Source organism: Scylla paramamosain, chromosome 32 (assembly GCF_035594125.1).
Source record: "Scylla paramamosain isolate STU-SP2022 chromosome 32, ASM3559412v1, whole genome shotgun sequence".
NCBI classification, from domain to species: Eukaryota; Metazoa; Arthropoda; class Malacostraca; order Decapoda; family Portunidae; genus Scylla; species Scylla paramamosain.
In genome coordinates, this window is record NC_087182.1 from 17412145 (window position 1) to 17424880 (window position 12736).

General features: G+C 38.8%; 1 protein-coding gene across 2 annotated transcripts; it reads left to right on the forward strand.

Moving 5' to 3' along the window:
* Window positions 1–1109: 1109 nt before the first annotated feature.
* On the forward strand, window positions 1110–5297 carry LOC135089308 (nuclear envelope phosphatase-regulatory subunit 1-like). 2 transcript variants are annotated; one of them, XM_063984821.1, is made up of 5 exons: window positions 1110–1222; window positions 2001–2045; window positions 3432–3503; window positions 3816–3950; window positions 4588–5297. In XM_063984821.1, exons 2-5 carry the CDS (start codon window positions 2018–2020, stop codon window positions 4731–4733), a joined length of 381 nt encoding a protein of 126 aa, XP_063840891.1. In that variant the 5' UTR covers window positions 1110–1222; window positions 2001–2017; the 3' UTR covers window positions 4734–5297. The 2 variants fall into 2 exon arrangements, with proteins under 2 accessions (XP_063840891.1, XP_063840890.1); XM_063984820.1 differs by lacking the exon at window positions 1110–1222 and adding an exon at window positions 1284–1317.
* The last annotated feature ends 7439 nt before the right edge of the window (window positions 5298–12736 follow it).

Sequence of the window (12736 nt, forward strand, 5' to 3'; positions counted from 1 at the left end):
TGCTCGCTTCAGTATATCGCTGTTAAGAGAGAGAGAGAGAGAGAGAGCTGTCACTCTAATGTGACCTCTCGTATGTGGACACTAGAGCTAAATACAGACTAGGAGATATAGAAACATACTGGGTGAGCAGTGAGAAAGGAATTAGGCAAGGTTGTATTGTATCACCAATCATTTTTAGCCGCATACAGAGGAGTTAGCATTCAGAATGAGAAGAATAAATGCAGGAGTAAGCGTGGGGAGCTTTTTTTTTTTTTTATGCAGATGATGTAGTGGTTATGAGTGAATCGGCAGATGTACTTCAAAGTTTGTTGGATGTTGTATAGGTTTAGCAGTGAGAAAAGCAAGGTAACGAGTGTGATTAGATCAGAGGATGAGAGAAATTCAGTGTGGCGACTGCAACAGAGAGATGAATAAAAGTACCTGGGGATGTGGCTTGTTAAGTGTATTAAGATGGCAGTAAAGAGTGGCTTGGAAACTAATTGAGTTTTTCCACGGTTTGAGGGGAGGCAGTTAGACAGAGTGGTGAAATATGTGGGACTGAGTGAATAGAAGAATAAGATGGAAGAGAAGAGTACTTTGGCGTGGTAAAGAGAGAAAGAGGCTTCAGTGTATGAAAAGTGGTATGAGGGAAGCCTGGGTAGTGATCTCTTTCGAGCGAGGTCACAGTGTGTGGATATGAATGCAGAATTGCAGATGGTCTGCGACTTGGTCTGAGTCCTGCAGCAAAGTGTGCCTGATGTGTGACATGGGAGAGGATGAGACGGTGGAGCATGTGATGCTGGAGTGTATGAAGTATGCCAGAGATAGGGATGAGATTATGCAAGCAGTGCTGAGAGAATAGGGGAATATCAAAGTGGAGAAGAAAGGAAAGGAATGAATGGTATTGCTGCTGGGACTGTGCGAGGAACGAATGAAAGGATGATTGATGGTGTGAAACTGCTCCTGGAGAAAATGTGGCGTGGTAGATGTAGGAACTAGTGGTGCAAAAGATACCGTTTGTTTTTCTGTTTGCCCTCTCTTTCCCCATACAGGAGATGCCGATAGAAAAGCCTGGCTTCGTAGTAATCCTGAGACACCTATTGAATCAAGACAAAGATCAAGATCAACTCAACTTAGGGTCGAGATCAAGATCAAGATTAAGGCCTTGCTTGGGGTCGGCTGTGTATCAGTTGTTATGTTTTGAAGTCGGTGGCTGAGATTTGACAGTCACTGTTGCGAACAGGTGAGGTGATAAGATTAGATACACATAAACTCTAACACCAGCCCTGATATATCATTTGCCTAGTTATCCCAGAACCATGAAGGCCGCGGCTAAAGGTACTGACGGTGCCAACTGACTGCAATCAGGCTGGCTGGATGGCTTGGTAGCTAGCTGACCAACTAGTAGGCAAACCAGTAAGCTACCTGGATGGCTTGGTGGCTAGCTGACTAACTAGTAGGCTAACCAGTAAGCTAGCTGGATGGCTAGGTATCTGGTTGATTTGCATGAGGGGCAAGCTTGATGGCTGGCTAGCATGAGGAACAGGCTAGCTGATTGGCTGGCAAGCTAGTTGGCAACTGGCTGACCAACGGGCTAGATGAATGGGTGGCCGGGTAGTTGGTTGGCTGGCTGGCAGGCTGGGTGTATGGAAACTGATAGGTTGTCTGGCTGGATAGCAGAGTAAGCAAGTTAGCTAAGCCATCAGTTAAGCTGACTGCCTGGCTAGCCAACATAGGCCTTTGTTTTGCTATTACTTATCACACAATCATCCTGCACACTTCATCTTAAGCAATTAATGGTGACATGCAGAGATATATACGTACGTGTTTATGTTCCAGTATCTAGTATACCAGCATCAGGTTCCTCCACCCCTAATGTCATGTCAACAGCAAAGCTATCAAGTCTCCTGCACATCCACTTTGAGAATTTTCCACCAAATCACCAGTCATAATGTTTTGTTTTCTTCTTCTCTTCTTTTATCTGTAATTTGTGCTTTAATACTTTTTTTCCTTCTTTCCAGAAAGAAGGTTTGAAAGTATGTCACTGGAACAAACAGCTTGTGAAGGTAAGAAGACTTTTATTTGTTGTAATGATGCATACCTTGCAGTATGTGGGAAGTGGCCAGTGGTGTGATTATTATATGAGTAGTGCTGCAGAACACTCCAAGTGTTATTTATTTATTTATTTTTTAATGCCAGAAATTGCTCCTAAAATCTGCCAATATTAAAACTCATATATCTCAGGTTTTAACTATATGATTTTTGTGAAACATGTAGCAAATTAATCCTTAGGGTATCAGCTTCCTGTAGACACAAAGCAAATTTCAATCAATAAAGCCAATTCATATGTATTGATGTTCAAAGCACATCATTTATATGAAGAGTCAAAGTAAATTTTACTTGAGTTTTTTTTTTTTTTATGTAAGAGGGCCATTGGCCAAGATCAACAAAAATTTTGAATTAAAAAAACCAGCTTAAATGCCATTTCCCATAAAGATGTCAGATAGAATGATAAAAAAAAAAAAAAAAGAACATTATAAGTGTGTTGAAACCTCCCTCTTGAAAGAGTTCAAATCATAGGAAGGAAGAAATGCAGAAGCAGGCAGGGAGTTCCAGAGTTTACCAGAGAAAGGGATGAATGATTGAGAGTACTGGTTAAATCTTACATTATAGAGATGGACAGAATAGGGATGAGAGAAAGAAGAAAGTCTTGTGCAGTGAGGCTGCAGGAGGGGGGAAGGCATGCAGTTAGCAAGATCAAAAGAGCAGTTAGTGTAAAAATAGTAGTAGAGGGCAGCAAGAGATGCAATATAATAAGATTCTAGACATGGTTATAGCACTAATAAGGGTTATAAACACACCACAAAATAGTGATTCATGAGGAAAATGTGATGCGGCAAAGCTAGAAACAAAACTGAGTTGTGAGTGTGTGTAAAAAAAATGATCCATGTTCATTGGCTCAGCGCTGTGTGTGTCAGAGAAATACAGTGGCACCATTGGCCAGCCATGCACGGCGTTGTGTGTGTCACGCCACGTCAGGACCTGCCGCCATGCCAAGTGGCTAGCCGTTGCGACTCGCTTGACTCATGGCGCTTAGAGTACTCCACCAAGGAGTGCAAAGCTCCTGTATTCTTGGGTCAAGTAAGGAAAATAATACTGTATCCTGTACAGCATTTTTAACCATTTTGGCTCAGTGGGATATTGCTCCAAGTGACCCCACAAGGCAGGAGACGCTTTGAGGTGTTGGTTGTGTGTAGAAACAGGATTTTCATGGGGCTGGTACTAGGAGTGTTTTCCCACAGCACTAGTCATATATATATATATATATATATATATATATATATATATATATATATATATATATATATATATATATATATATATATATATATATATGTGTGTGTGTGTGTGTGTATGTATGTATGTATATAAGAAACTAATTTGTGTTTCAGATTTGAAGGCCTTTGAGCGTCGCCTGACAGAGGTCATAGCCAGACTACAGCCTGCCACCACTAGATGGAGGAGTGAGTTAAGGAATTCAATAGTGGCCACATCTGAAACTCCTGTTGCTCATTTATAGTCTACAGTTGAATCTTTATCTTCAAATGAGTTTTTCCTTCATGAATTGTTACAAAGAAAATTATTTTACTAAAATCACAGCTTGAAAAACTGTAAATGAGAAGGCAACAAGAAAACTAGGAATGCCACTAATCTCACAAAATAAGAAAGAAGTTGAAGGAATATTTTATCCTGGTGTTGTTTAATTTTGTTGCATTCTGACCCAAAGTGTCTTTTCTTGTATGGAAAGGTTGTTCATATAAAAATCATGGTTTCAGTTGTGTTGGTGATTGTGGCTCTGGGCACAGCATTTGGTGCCTACATGTGGCTCACCGATCCCAAGACACAGGATGCCACTTTCCTCCAGTCCCTCCTCAACCACCCCTTCTTCACTGTTGCAGCTGCGGCACTAAGTAAGGCTTTATATCACACATTTTTAGATGTATGCTAATTTTCACAGTTTTATACAATTTTATTTTTTCTTTTATTAATATTATATTTGATGCTTTGTTCCATCTTTATCCAAGGACTCCTATCTTGTTCAAGTCTGTGTATGTACTTATTGGCAATTTGATGGGAGTAAATCTCTCATTTTGATGTCAAATAAGTAAAGCAGTTTTGCATTACAGTAAACCTATGACATACTGAATGCCTTGCATGACAAATTTTGGGTGTAATGAACACTGGGCTCAGCAAATACATTTGCTATTTGACAACTCATTGGTTACTAAATATAGCAGATGTCCAAACATGTGGTCTAAGTCACAGGGGTCATTCCTGTATAACTACCATTCTAGATGTATTACCAAACAGGGACATATGTACTAAATGCTGTTCAGCAAAAGCTGTCTTTACATTGACCTTTGTATGTAACAAATTCTTGGTCTTAATAATAAACAGCCTTTTCCCTCAAATAATTCACTGCACTGACAGTCTGCTGCAGTTGATAGTATGCAGTCTATCATGTAGGTCACTTGATTTGTCCTGTATGCAGTGACCTATCCACCTGGCCTCCTTTGCATGAACTTTACATGGAATGTGTCATTGCAGTAATTCTCTTCATCTTGGGGATACACAAGAAGGTGGTGTCGCCCTCAATCATCACCTCCCGCACCAGAGCCGTGCTGGTGGACTTCAACATGTCTTGCGACGACACCGGCAAACTGATACTCAAGCCCAGGCCAACCACCACCTGAAGATAGGCAGCTGGCACCCGTTATAATTGTTTTTAATCTTTTGATAAAGGTGGTAGTGTTTTTAAGTACCACCAATGTTGTGCTGTGGACTGGTACTTAGTATTGAATATGTAGAGGAACTCTCATTCAGTACCTCCTTGTGCTGGAGTACCAAACACAGCCCTGATTTGTTTATAAAAGAAATACTCTATAACATTATTTTTGCATCTTAATTCTTAGGCATTCTTAGATGAAAACATACGCATCATTTTTTGATTTGCTGCTTCCCTCCAATACCCTGTTATAATTACCTTGGTTTCTATTAATTCCATTAAATGATTGTTATATCCTGTGTAGGGTAGCAAATTACTTCCTCAGAGTGACCTGTTGAGCATTTTCCCAAGTGTGGTGGTGTTCTAATTTTTAATTGTGTGAAGTGGAAATACATGTGTGGACTTGGCTTCATTAGTACAGATCCTGAAGTTATGTACATATATTAATTATACTCTTAATTTATGCAGATGTAGTGATCCTTTCCTAGCAAGTCAGAATTTGGTCAGTCAGTAAAGTTTTATTGTTTGTAAATCTTGCTTGAATCACCTATGAGAGAGAGAGAGTATAGCAGGAGGTAAATGAGTGCAAGGGATGAATAAATATGATAGATATTAAGTGAATATGAGAAAATGAGTGGTTACATAAAAAAGGTGAGAGTTGGAAAACGAATGAGTAAGAGTCAAGAAAAAAAAAAAAAACTAGAAAACTCAATTTGTAGCTTCTGTAAAAATGGGATGGACTCACTAGGTCACTGCCATAGGTGAGGTACAAACTTGACACCATAACTAACACCATGCCACTCAACCATAAAGATGGTTAAGAAAGAAAATTCCTTGCATGTCACAAAAAAAAAAAAATTCTTAGTGCTGAGTCATTAGGGAACTTTAAAAGATTAGACAAATTCAAGTTCTTAAAAGGCAACACAAGGACAAAAGTAAATGGCCATTAACCCTGGTTGAGGTTAATTTCTCGATTCTCCCTTAGGCACTCCACAGAAACACAAATTTATCTGTAGGCAGCAATCTTGAGCCATGAGAGGCCAGAGCTGGGTAGGGATCAACTCTGATCAGGAAAGGGTGATGCCTTTGACATTACTATAATGATTGTCAGGTCCCAAGATCATCTTGGGGAATTTGTACTCGTGATTACTACAATCTATACTTATTAAAATGAATAAAATAAAATCCCACACATGAGAAAGAAGTTGAAGGAAAAGTGTAGCCATTTCCATTCAATATCAATGCTGGTGATAAATGCATTCACTTGTTGCCATGGTAAGATTGTTCAAAAGGCATTCACAGTCACTGACAAGTCCTGGTGTGTGGCAGCAACATTGTCAAAATTTCCTTAAGGTTTTACAGTTTATAGAAACATGGAACTCAAAAGGAACTGCATCTACTATATTACAAGAAGTCTGCATCTCAAAATATGCATGTATAAAGCTGTATACGATAAAAACAGCTGCCAATTTGAATCGTCTTTGTAAACATTGAGTATCTACTCTGATGTTTGCCCCAAGGAACTCCCTCAAGGTCTGGACTAGAGAGAACATACAATGGGGAACTATGGAAACAGTTTATTATCTATAATGTAATATGAACAATATACCAGTTACCAAAAAAAAACAGTTTAATGAATATGAACAAGATACCACAGGAGGCAAAAAAGAAGAATTTATTATCTACATTTTAATATAATATGTATTTACATCAACCTTAAAGAGTTACTTCTTCTTGGGCTTCATGACGTTGTAGAGAATGACGAGGCCAAGCACAGCGTACGTTGCCTTGCCCACCTGGAACACCAATGCCGAAATGATAATTATTCCCAGTGAGGTCTAAAGCACTGTTCAGGGGGTGCTGTGAACTTATCCCTAACCCAGCTGTGACCTCACTGAACGTTTCCCTTTGTGTCTCACAACACAAGGGGGCAGTCACAGCCTGCCCTCTAAAGACAACTCTCTTCCTCCACACAAAACTACAAGCACCTAATAACACACACACCCTTCACTCAAAAATTTTAAAATCATCATGGCGACTCCTACACCAGCCTCGGAGTCCCCATCTGGGGAGGGGACCATAAATGTCCCCAGGTCGGACTGTCTTTCTGTTGATGACCCTAAGTGTCTTGACACCCCCCTCAACTTTTTCTTCATTAACTTCTACAACATTCGCAGTCTAAGATCTAATTTTCAATCTGTAGAACACCACCTCTCCTCTTCTAAACCTCATCATCTTTTCCTCACTGAAACTCAGGTGTGAGACAACTGACAGTAGTCCCTTTTCTGTTCCCTCCTACCTTCTCTACCCTCATTTTCGATCCAAAGCTGGATGCTGCGTCTATGTGCGCAATGACTTAACCTGCTCTTGTGCCCACGCTCTTGAATCTTCCGAGTTTTCCACCATCTGGCTACGACTACAGAGTCACTCTCATACTAAATTTATCTGTGCTGCATACCTCTCATCTAACTCCTCTGATTATAAGAAATTCTTTGACTACTTAACTTCCAAAGTGGAGCACATTCTGACCCTCTTCCCTTTTGCAGAGATCTCCATTCTTGGAGACTTCAATGTTCACCACCAGCTTTGGCTTTCCTCTCCCTTCACTGACCATCCTGGTGAACTAGCCTACAACTTTGCTATCCTCCATGACCTAGAACAATTGGTGCAACACCATACTCGTTTTCCTGACCGTCTTGGAGATACGCCCAACATTCTTGACCTTTTCATGACCTCTAATCCTTCTGCTTATGCTGTCACCCTTTCTTCTCCGTTGGGCTCCTCCGATCACAATCTCGTATCTTTATCTTGTCCTATCGCTCCAATCCCTCCTCAGGATCCCCCTAAGCGAAGGTGCCTCTGGTGTTTTGCCTCTGCTAGTTGGGGGGACCTGAGGAGGTATTTTGCTGATTTTCCTTGGAATGACTACTGCTTCCGTGTCAGAGACCCGTCTTTGTGTGCTGAGCGCATAACAGAGGTGATAGTGTCTGGCATGGAGGCGTACATTCCTCACTCTTTTTCTCGTCCTAAACCTTCTAAACCTTGGTTTAACACAGCTTGTTCTCGTGCTATACATGATAGAGAGGTGGCCCACAAAAGGTACTTAAGCCTTCCATCACCAGAATCTCATGCACTTTATATTTCTGCCCGGAACCATGCCAAGTCAAGTTAACCAGTATTCTCAATCATTCATCCCTTTCTCTGGTAAACTCTGGAACTCCCTGCCTGCTTCTGTATTTCCACCTTCCTATGATTTGAATTCCTTCAAGAGGGAGGTTTCAAGACACTTATTCATCAATTTTTGACCACTGCTTTGACCCTTTTATGGGACTGGCATTTCAGTGGGCATTTTTTTTTATTAGATTTCTGTTGCCCTTGGCCAGTGTCCTTACATAAAAAAAAGAAAAAAAAAAAAAATTAACATCTAAAGCATCACACACAAAATGCATACACAATATATTCATCTATTATCTATATGGATACTGACTGATTAATCTAAATCTTTTGGATACTGACTGATTAATCTAAATCTTTAAGGTACTGTAAATTAAGATGTTCAGATACTATTTTTGTGCTAAGCTCTCATAAATATTTCTGTAATGTTAGACAAAATTGATCTTTTTCCATCTTTTCTCTCCTGTGCCTCCATGCAAGAAATTTTTACAGCACTAGAAAGGGTAACAAAGGACGACCACAGCAGTACAAATGCTGAAAGTTGAGAAGCAACCACTTACGTTGGCTCTCCCAGTTATGGTGGTGCTGTTGAAGTACTTGGCCATGCCCTTGAACTCAGAGGAGCCAACACCAGCGTCGCCTGCCATCCTGACCTGCAGGTGGGATGGCAAAACATGAGAACACAAGTAAAAAAGGGAACCTGCAAGAAATCATTTGGCTTTTACATGGTAGTCCCTATATTACACACACCTACGTATTTCCACAATTCACCTTCATCCATAAATGTGTTTAATCTTCTTTCAAAGCTCTGTAATGACTCACCACTAACAGGATGGGAAAACAACAAAGAACACAGTGATACAACCATAGTATCCTGCCCGTCTTAAATTTGTTGATCGTCCATAAGGTCATCTAACATGAGAGCCATATTCCACCAGACATACTGTTTTGTGTATGTGCTAACAGTCAAACTATAGGTAAGCTACATTTTTGTTAAAGATTATCACCACACATTTTCAAGTATTACAAAGGTACATCCTATCTAAATTTAGTATCTGTAGTACTGATGCTAGGTGTGAAAGCTATGGCATTAAGTGGGATCAATTTCATTTTCTAATATATCTTGGTGGATTTACAAAACCTTCTTTATATGGAAATTTGCAATCTTTTTTTTCTTTTCTTCTAATCGACCAATGATGTGGTAAATGCTGAATCAGTTCATGAGTTTGAAAGAAAGTTAGATAAAGTATGGATAGATGAAGAACAAAAATTTGACTACACTGCAAAAATAGGGAGCCTCAATCACAAGTTCGACCACATGACCATAAGATCCAAAGTGTGTAATTCGGAGCTGGAGTCACAGGCTTGATTGGCCTCTTCCAGGAGTCATCTGAGTTTCTCTGAGTTTTTTTTTTTTTTTTTCTTCTTTTTTATGTAGGAAGGACACTGGCCAAGGGCAACAAGAATCCAATAAAAAAAAAAAAAATGCCCACTGAAATGCCAGTCCCATAAAAGGGTCAAAGCAGTGGTCAAAAATTGATGAATAAGCATCTTGAAACCTCCCTGAAGCTGTAATATTATAGAACCATTATTGGTGTACCCTGGTGTTATAACATTATAAAAAAACACCATTCTCTTAAAAAAAGTGTACCCTGGTGCTATAACATTATAAAACACCTTTCTCTTGAAAAAAAAATAAAAATACTGTACCTTGATGTTATATCATAAAAACACCATTCTCTTAAAATATAGCGTCCCCTGGTGTAACAATATTAGAAAACCATTAATGATCTTCAAAAACCAAATACCGTACTGACTACCACCTCCAGCCAGGCAGATAGTTAGCCTACCCCAATATTGTTACGCAGGCGACCAGAAGAATCTAGAGCCACACTCTGCTGACTGAACCTATCCTTAAAAACTCAGTCTTCTCAATACAATTACGGGAAGAAGGGGCTGATCACAACAGAACACGGGCAGCAATGAAAATACATGGTAAACTTTGTGCAAGCAGTTAATTTGAACATCGATCCATTTTCCTCAGCATATTTTGTTGTGTTCTGAATATCGACCTGACAGTAAGTATGGATTGAGTACCTGAAGGATGCGAGGGATAAAATAATACCTGAAAAAAACATATATATGAATTTACTATGAAGAGGGAACGAGATCCTTCCTTATCTTTCCCTAAACTCGCCCTTATTTCAGTCCATATTCATTTCTTGACCTGCATACTTTATAAAACACCTATCTAGACATTACGTAAACTACTGGTTAGGTATAAAAGTCAATAAAAATACTGTTCTCTTACCTTTTAACTCAGCTGTGGTCGTCTGCGGGAGAAGGTGAAGGTGGTCGTGGTGGGCTAAGACGAGGGCGGCTATTGGTCAAGAGAGCAGGCAGGGGTTCACCTCAGCCAATCACAGGCCGTCTCTCTCTCCTCTTAGGGTCGCTGGTCCATTCGCCGGTGATGAAAATGACCGGTTCTTTTCTTAGTTTTCAGTCTTTTCCGGGTTTGGTGTTGGTTTTCTCGGTTTTATGTGGTCCTTTGTTATTTATGGAGTAAGGAAAGTTGGTATATACGTAGCTATGGTGATAGATTATTTCACTTGATATTCTGGGGTTATAGTAAAAAAAAAGATGCTGCCTATATATCTTTCTCCGTAAAAGAAAAAATGTTGTTATCAAGGGTATTTTATTATAGGAATCGCGATAAGGAATGATGTATAAACAAGCCAAAAGTAAAATTAGGCTTGTAGTGCAGACAGCCGCGTTACTTCCTGCTACGTAAAACAAGACTGTGTTGCATTGCGCGTCACGGTTCATTTTCCTTTCCGACCAGTCACTCATGATGCAAAGACTGTGTTATCTGTGACGCGTACAATAGACAACATTCCATCTTTCGCATACTTTACTTTTCTATATATATAGTTGGTGTAGATAAGAGTGGTTTGCACGGTTTTGCTGATGCTAACTACTAAGTAACGATTTTTTTTTTTTTCTTTTCTTTAGCAGATCTGTATCCTCGCTACCTCTGCAGATTAATCAAGCAAAAAGTTTCCTTCAAATTTCCTTCACCTAGTCATAATAAAATGTAACACAATTGGTACATAAACAACGATATACAAATATATAAGTAAATAAACGAACAAAGAAACAGACAGACAGACAGACAGACAGACAGACAGACAGGCAGGCAGGAAGATAGACAGACAAATGCATGAGTAAATAAAACAGATAAATAAACAAATAGATAAACAAAATATAAATGAATAAGCAAAATATATCAATAAACTTTCCGCATTACCCCGACTGCAAGAATCACATGTATTGAGAAACTAGTCCAAAATCCAGCCTAAAAAAAATAAATAAATAAACAAATAAGCAAAAAAAGTAATAAATAAAAAAATAAATACATGAAATAGAATTAATTTCCTCTCAACAAAAAGAAATAAATAAAAGAATAGGAGTTATTTTTCAATCCTGTCCGTTTTTCTTCCCATTGTTTGCATCACGCTAGGAATGTAAGAAAAAAAAAACTCCTGTACTCACAATTCACGGTAGCATAAGGAAGTTATTGGCATCTCCTGGCATTCCTCTAAGCTCTATAGTGCTGTTGTGTTGAGCTGCAATCACATGACAATTAGCGGGCGTGAAACTAAAGCCTTAATGAAAACTGATTTCCCGCCACTCCTTCCTCTTTCCTCCCGCCGAAACTTATGAGGCTTCAATATTTTTTTTTTTTTTTCTTATCCATCCAAGGCTCGGCATGTCTTTTGTTATCAGTTTCTGCTCTCATAAATTTTAAAGGTAAATATTAGTACCGTTATTTAGATTTTTTTTTTATTCTATTGTTTTTCTTTATTTATTTATTCTTTTTTTACTTTTTTTTGTAAATAACTTAAATCACCAGCCTAACTTTTCTTTTTTATTTTCAAGCTCCAGCTTTTTTTTTCCTGCAAACAATTAAACTTTTTAGAGATATTCTCTCTCTCTCTCTCTCTCTCTCTCTCTCTCTCTCTCTCTCTCTCTCTCTCTCTCTCTCTCTCTCTCTCTCTCTCTCTCTATCTATCTATCTATTTATCTATCTATCTATCTTGTTTATTTACCCATTTCCTTCTTTCTTTCTATTTTTACTAATTTATTGTTATTTTTCGTATACTTAAATCTAACGACTCAGTATCTGGTTCAATTTCAAAAACAATATTGGCGCAAAGGAAAAAAAATAATTAATAATACATCAAAGGGACCGGTCACACACACACACACACACACACACACACACACACACACACACACACACACACACACACACACACCTAATAATTAAGCTATTTTTCAAGTTGTCGTTAATTACCTAAGTTCTCCAGTGAATGTGTGTGTATAACAGTATTTCATAAAGCCTAACATGCCACAAGACCATCAATCAGCAGGAATACAAACATAATATGATAAAATGCCATAGCGACGCGTACACCGCTCTTCATTGTTCATAAAGACGTTAGAGAGAGAGAGAGAGAGAGAGAGAGAGAGAGAGAGAGAGAGAGAGAGAGAGAGAGAGAGAGAGAGAGAGAGAGAGAATCGTATTGATGATGGTAGTGGTGATGGTGTGATGATGAACGTGAAGGAGAAGAGGAGTAAGAAGAAGAAGAAGAAGAAGAAGAAGAAGAAGAAGAAGAAGAAGAAGAAGAAGAAGAAGAAGAAGAAGAAGAAGAAGAAGAAGAAGAAGAAGAAGAAGTAGAAGAAAAGATGGTGATGATGATGATGATAATAATAACAATAATAATAACAAAAATA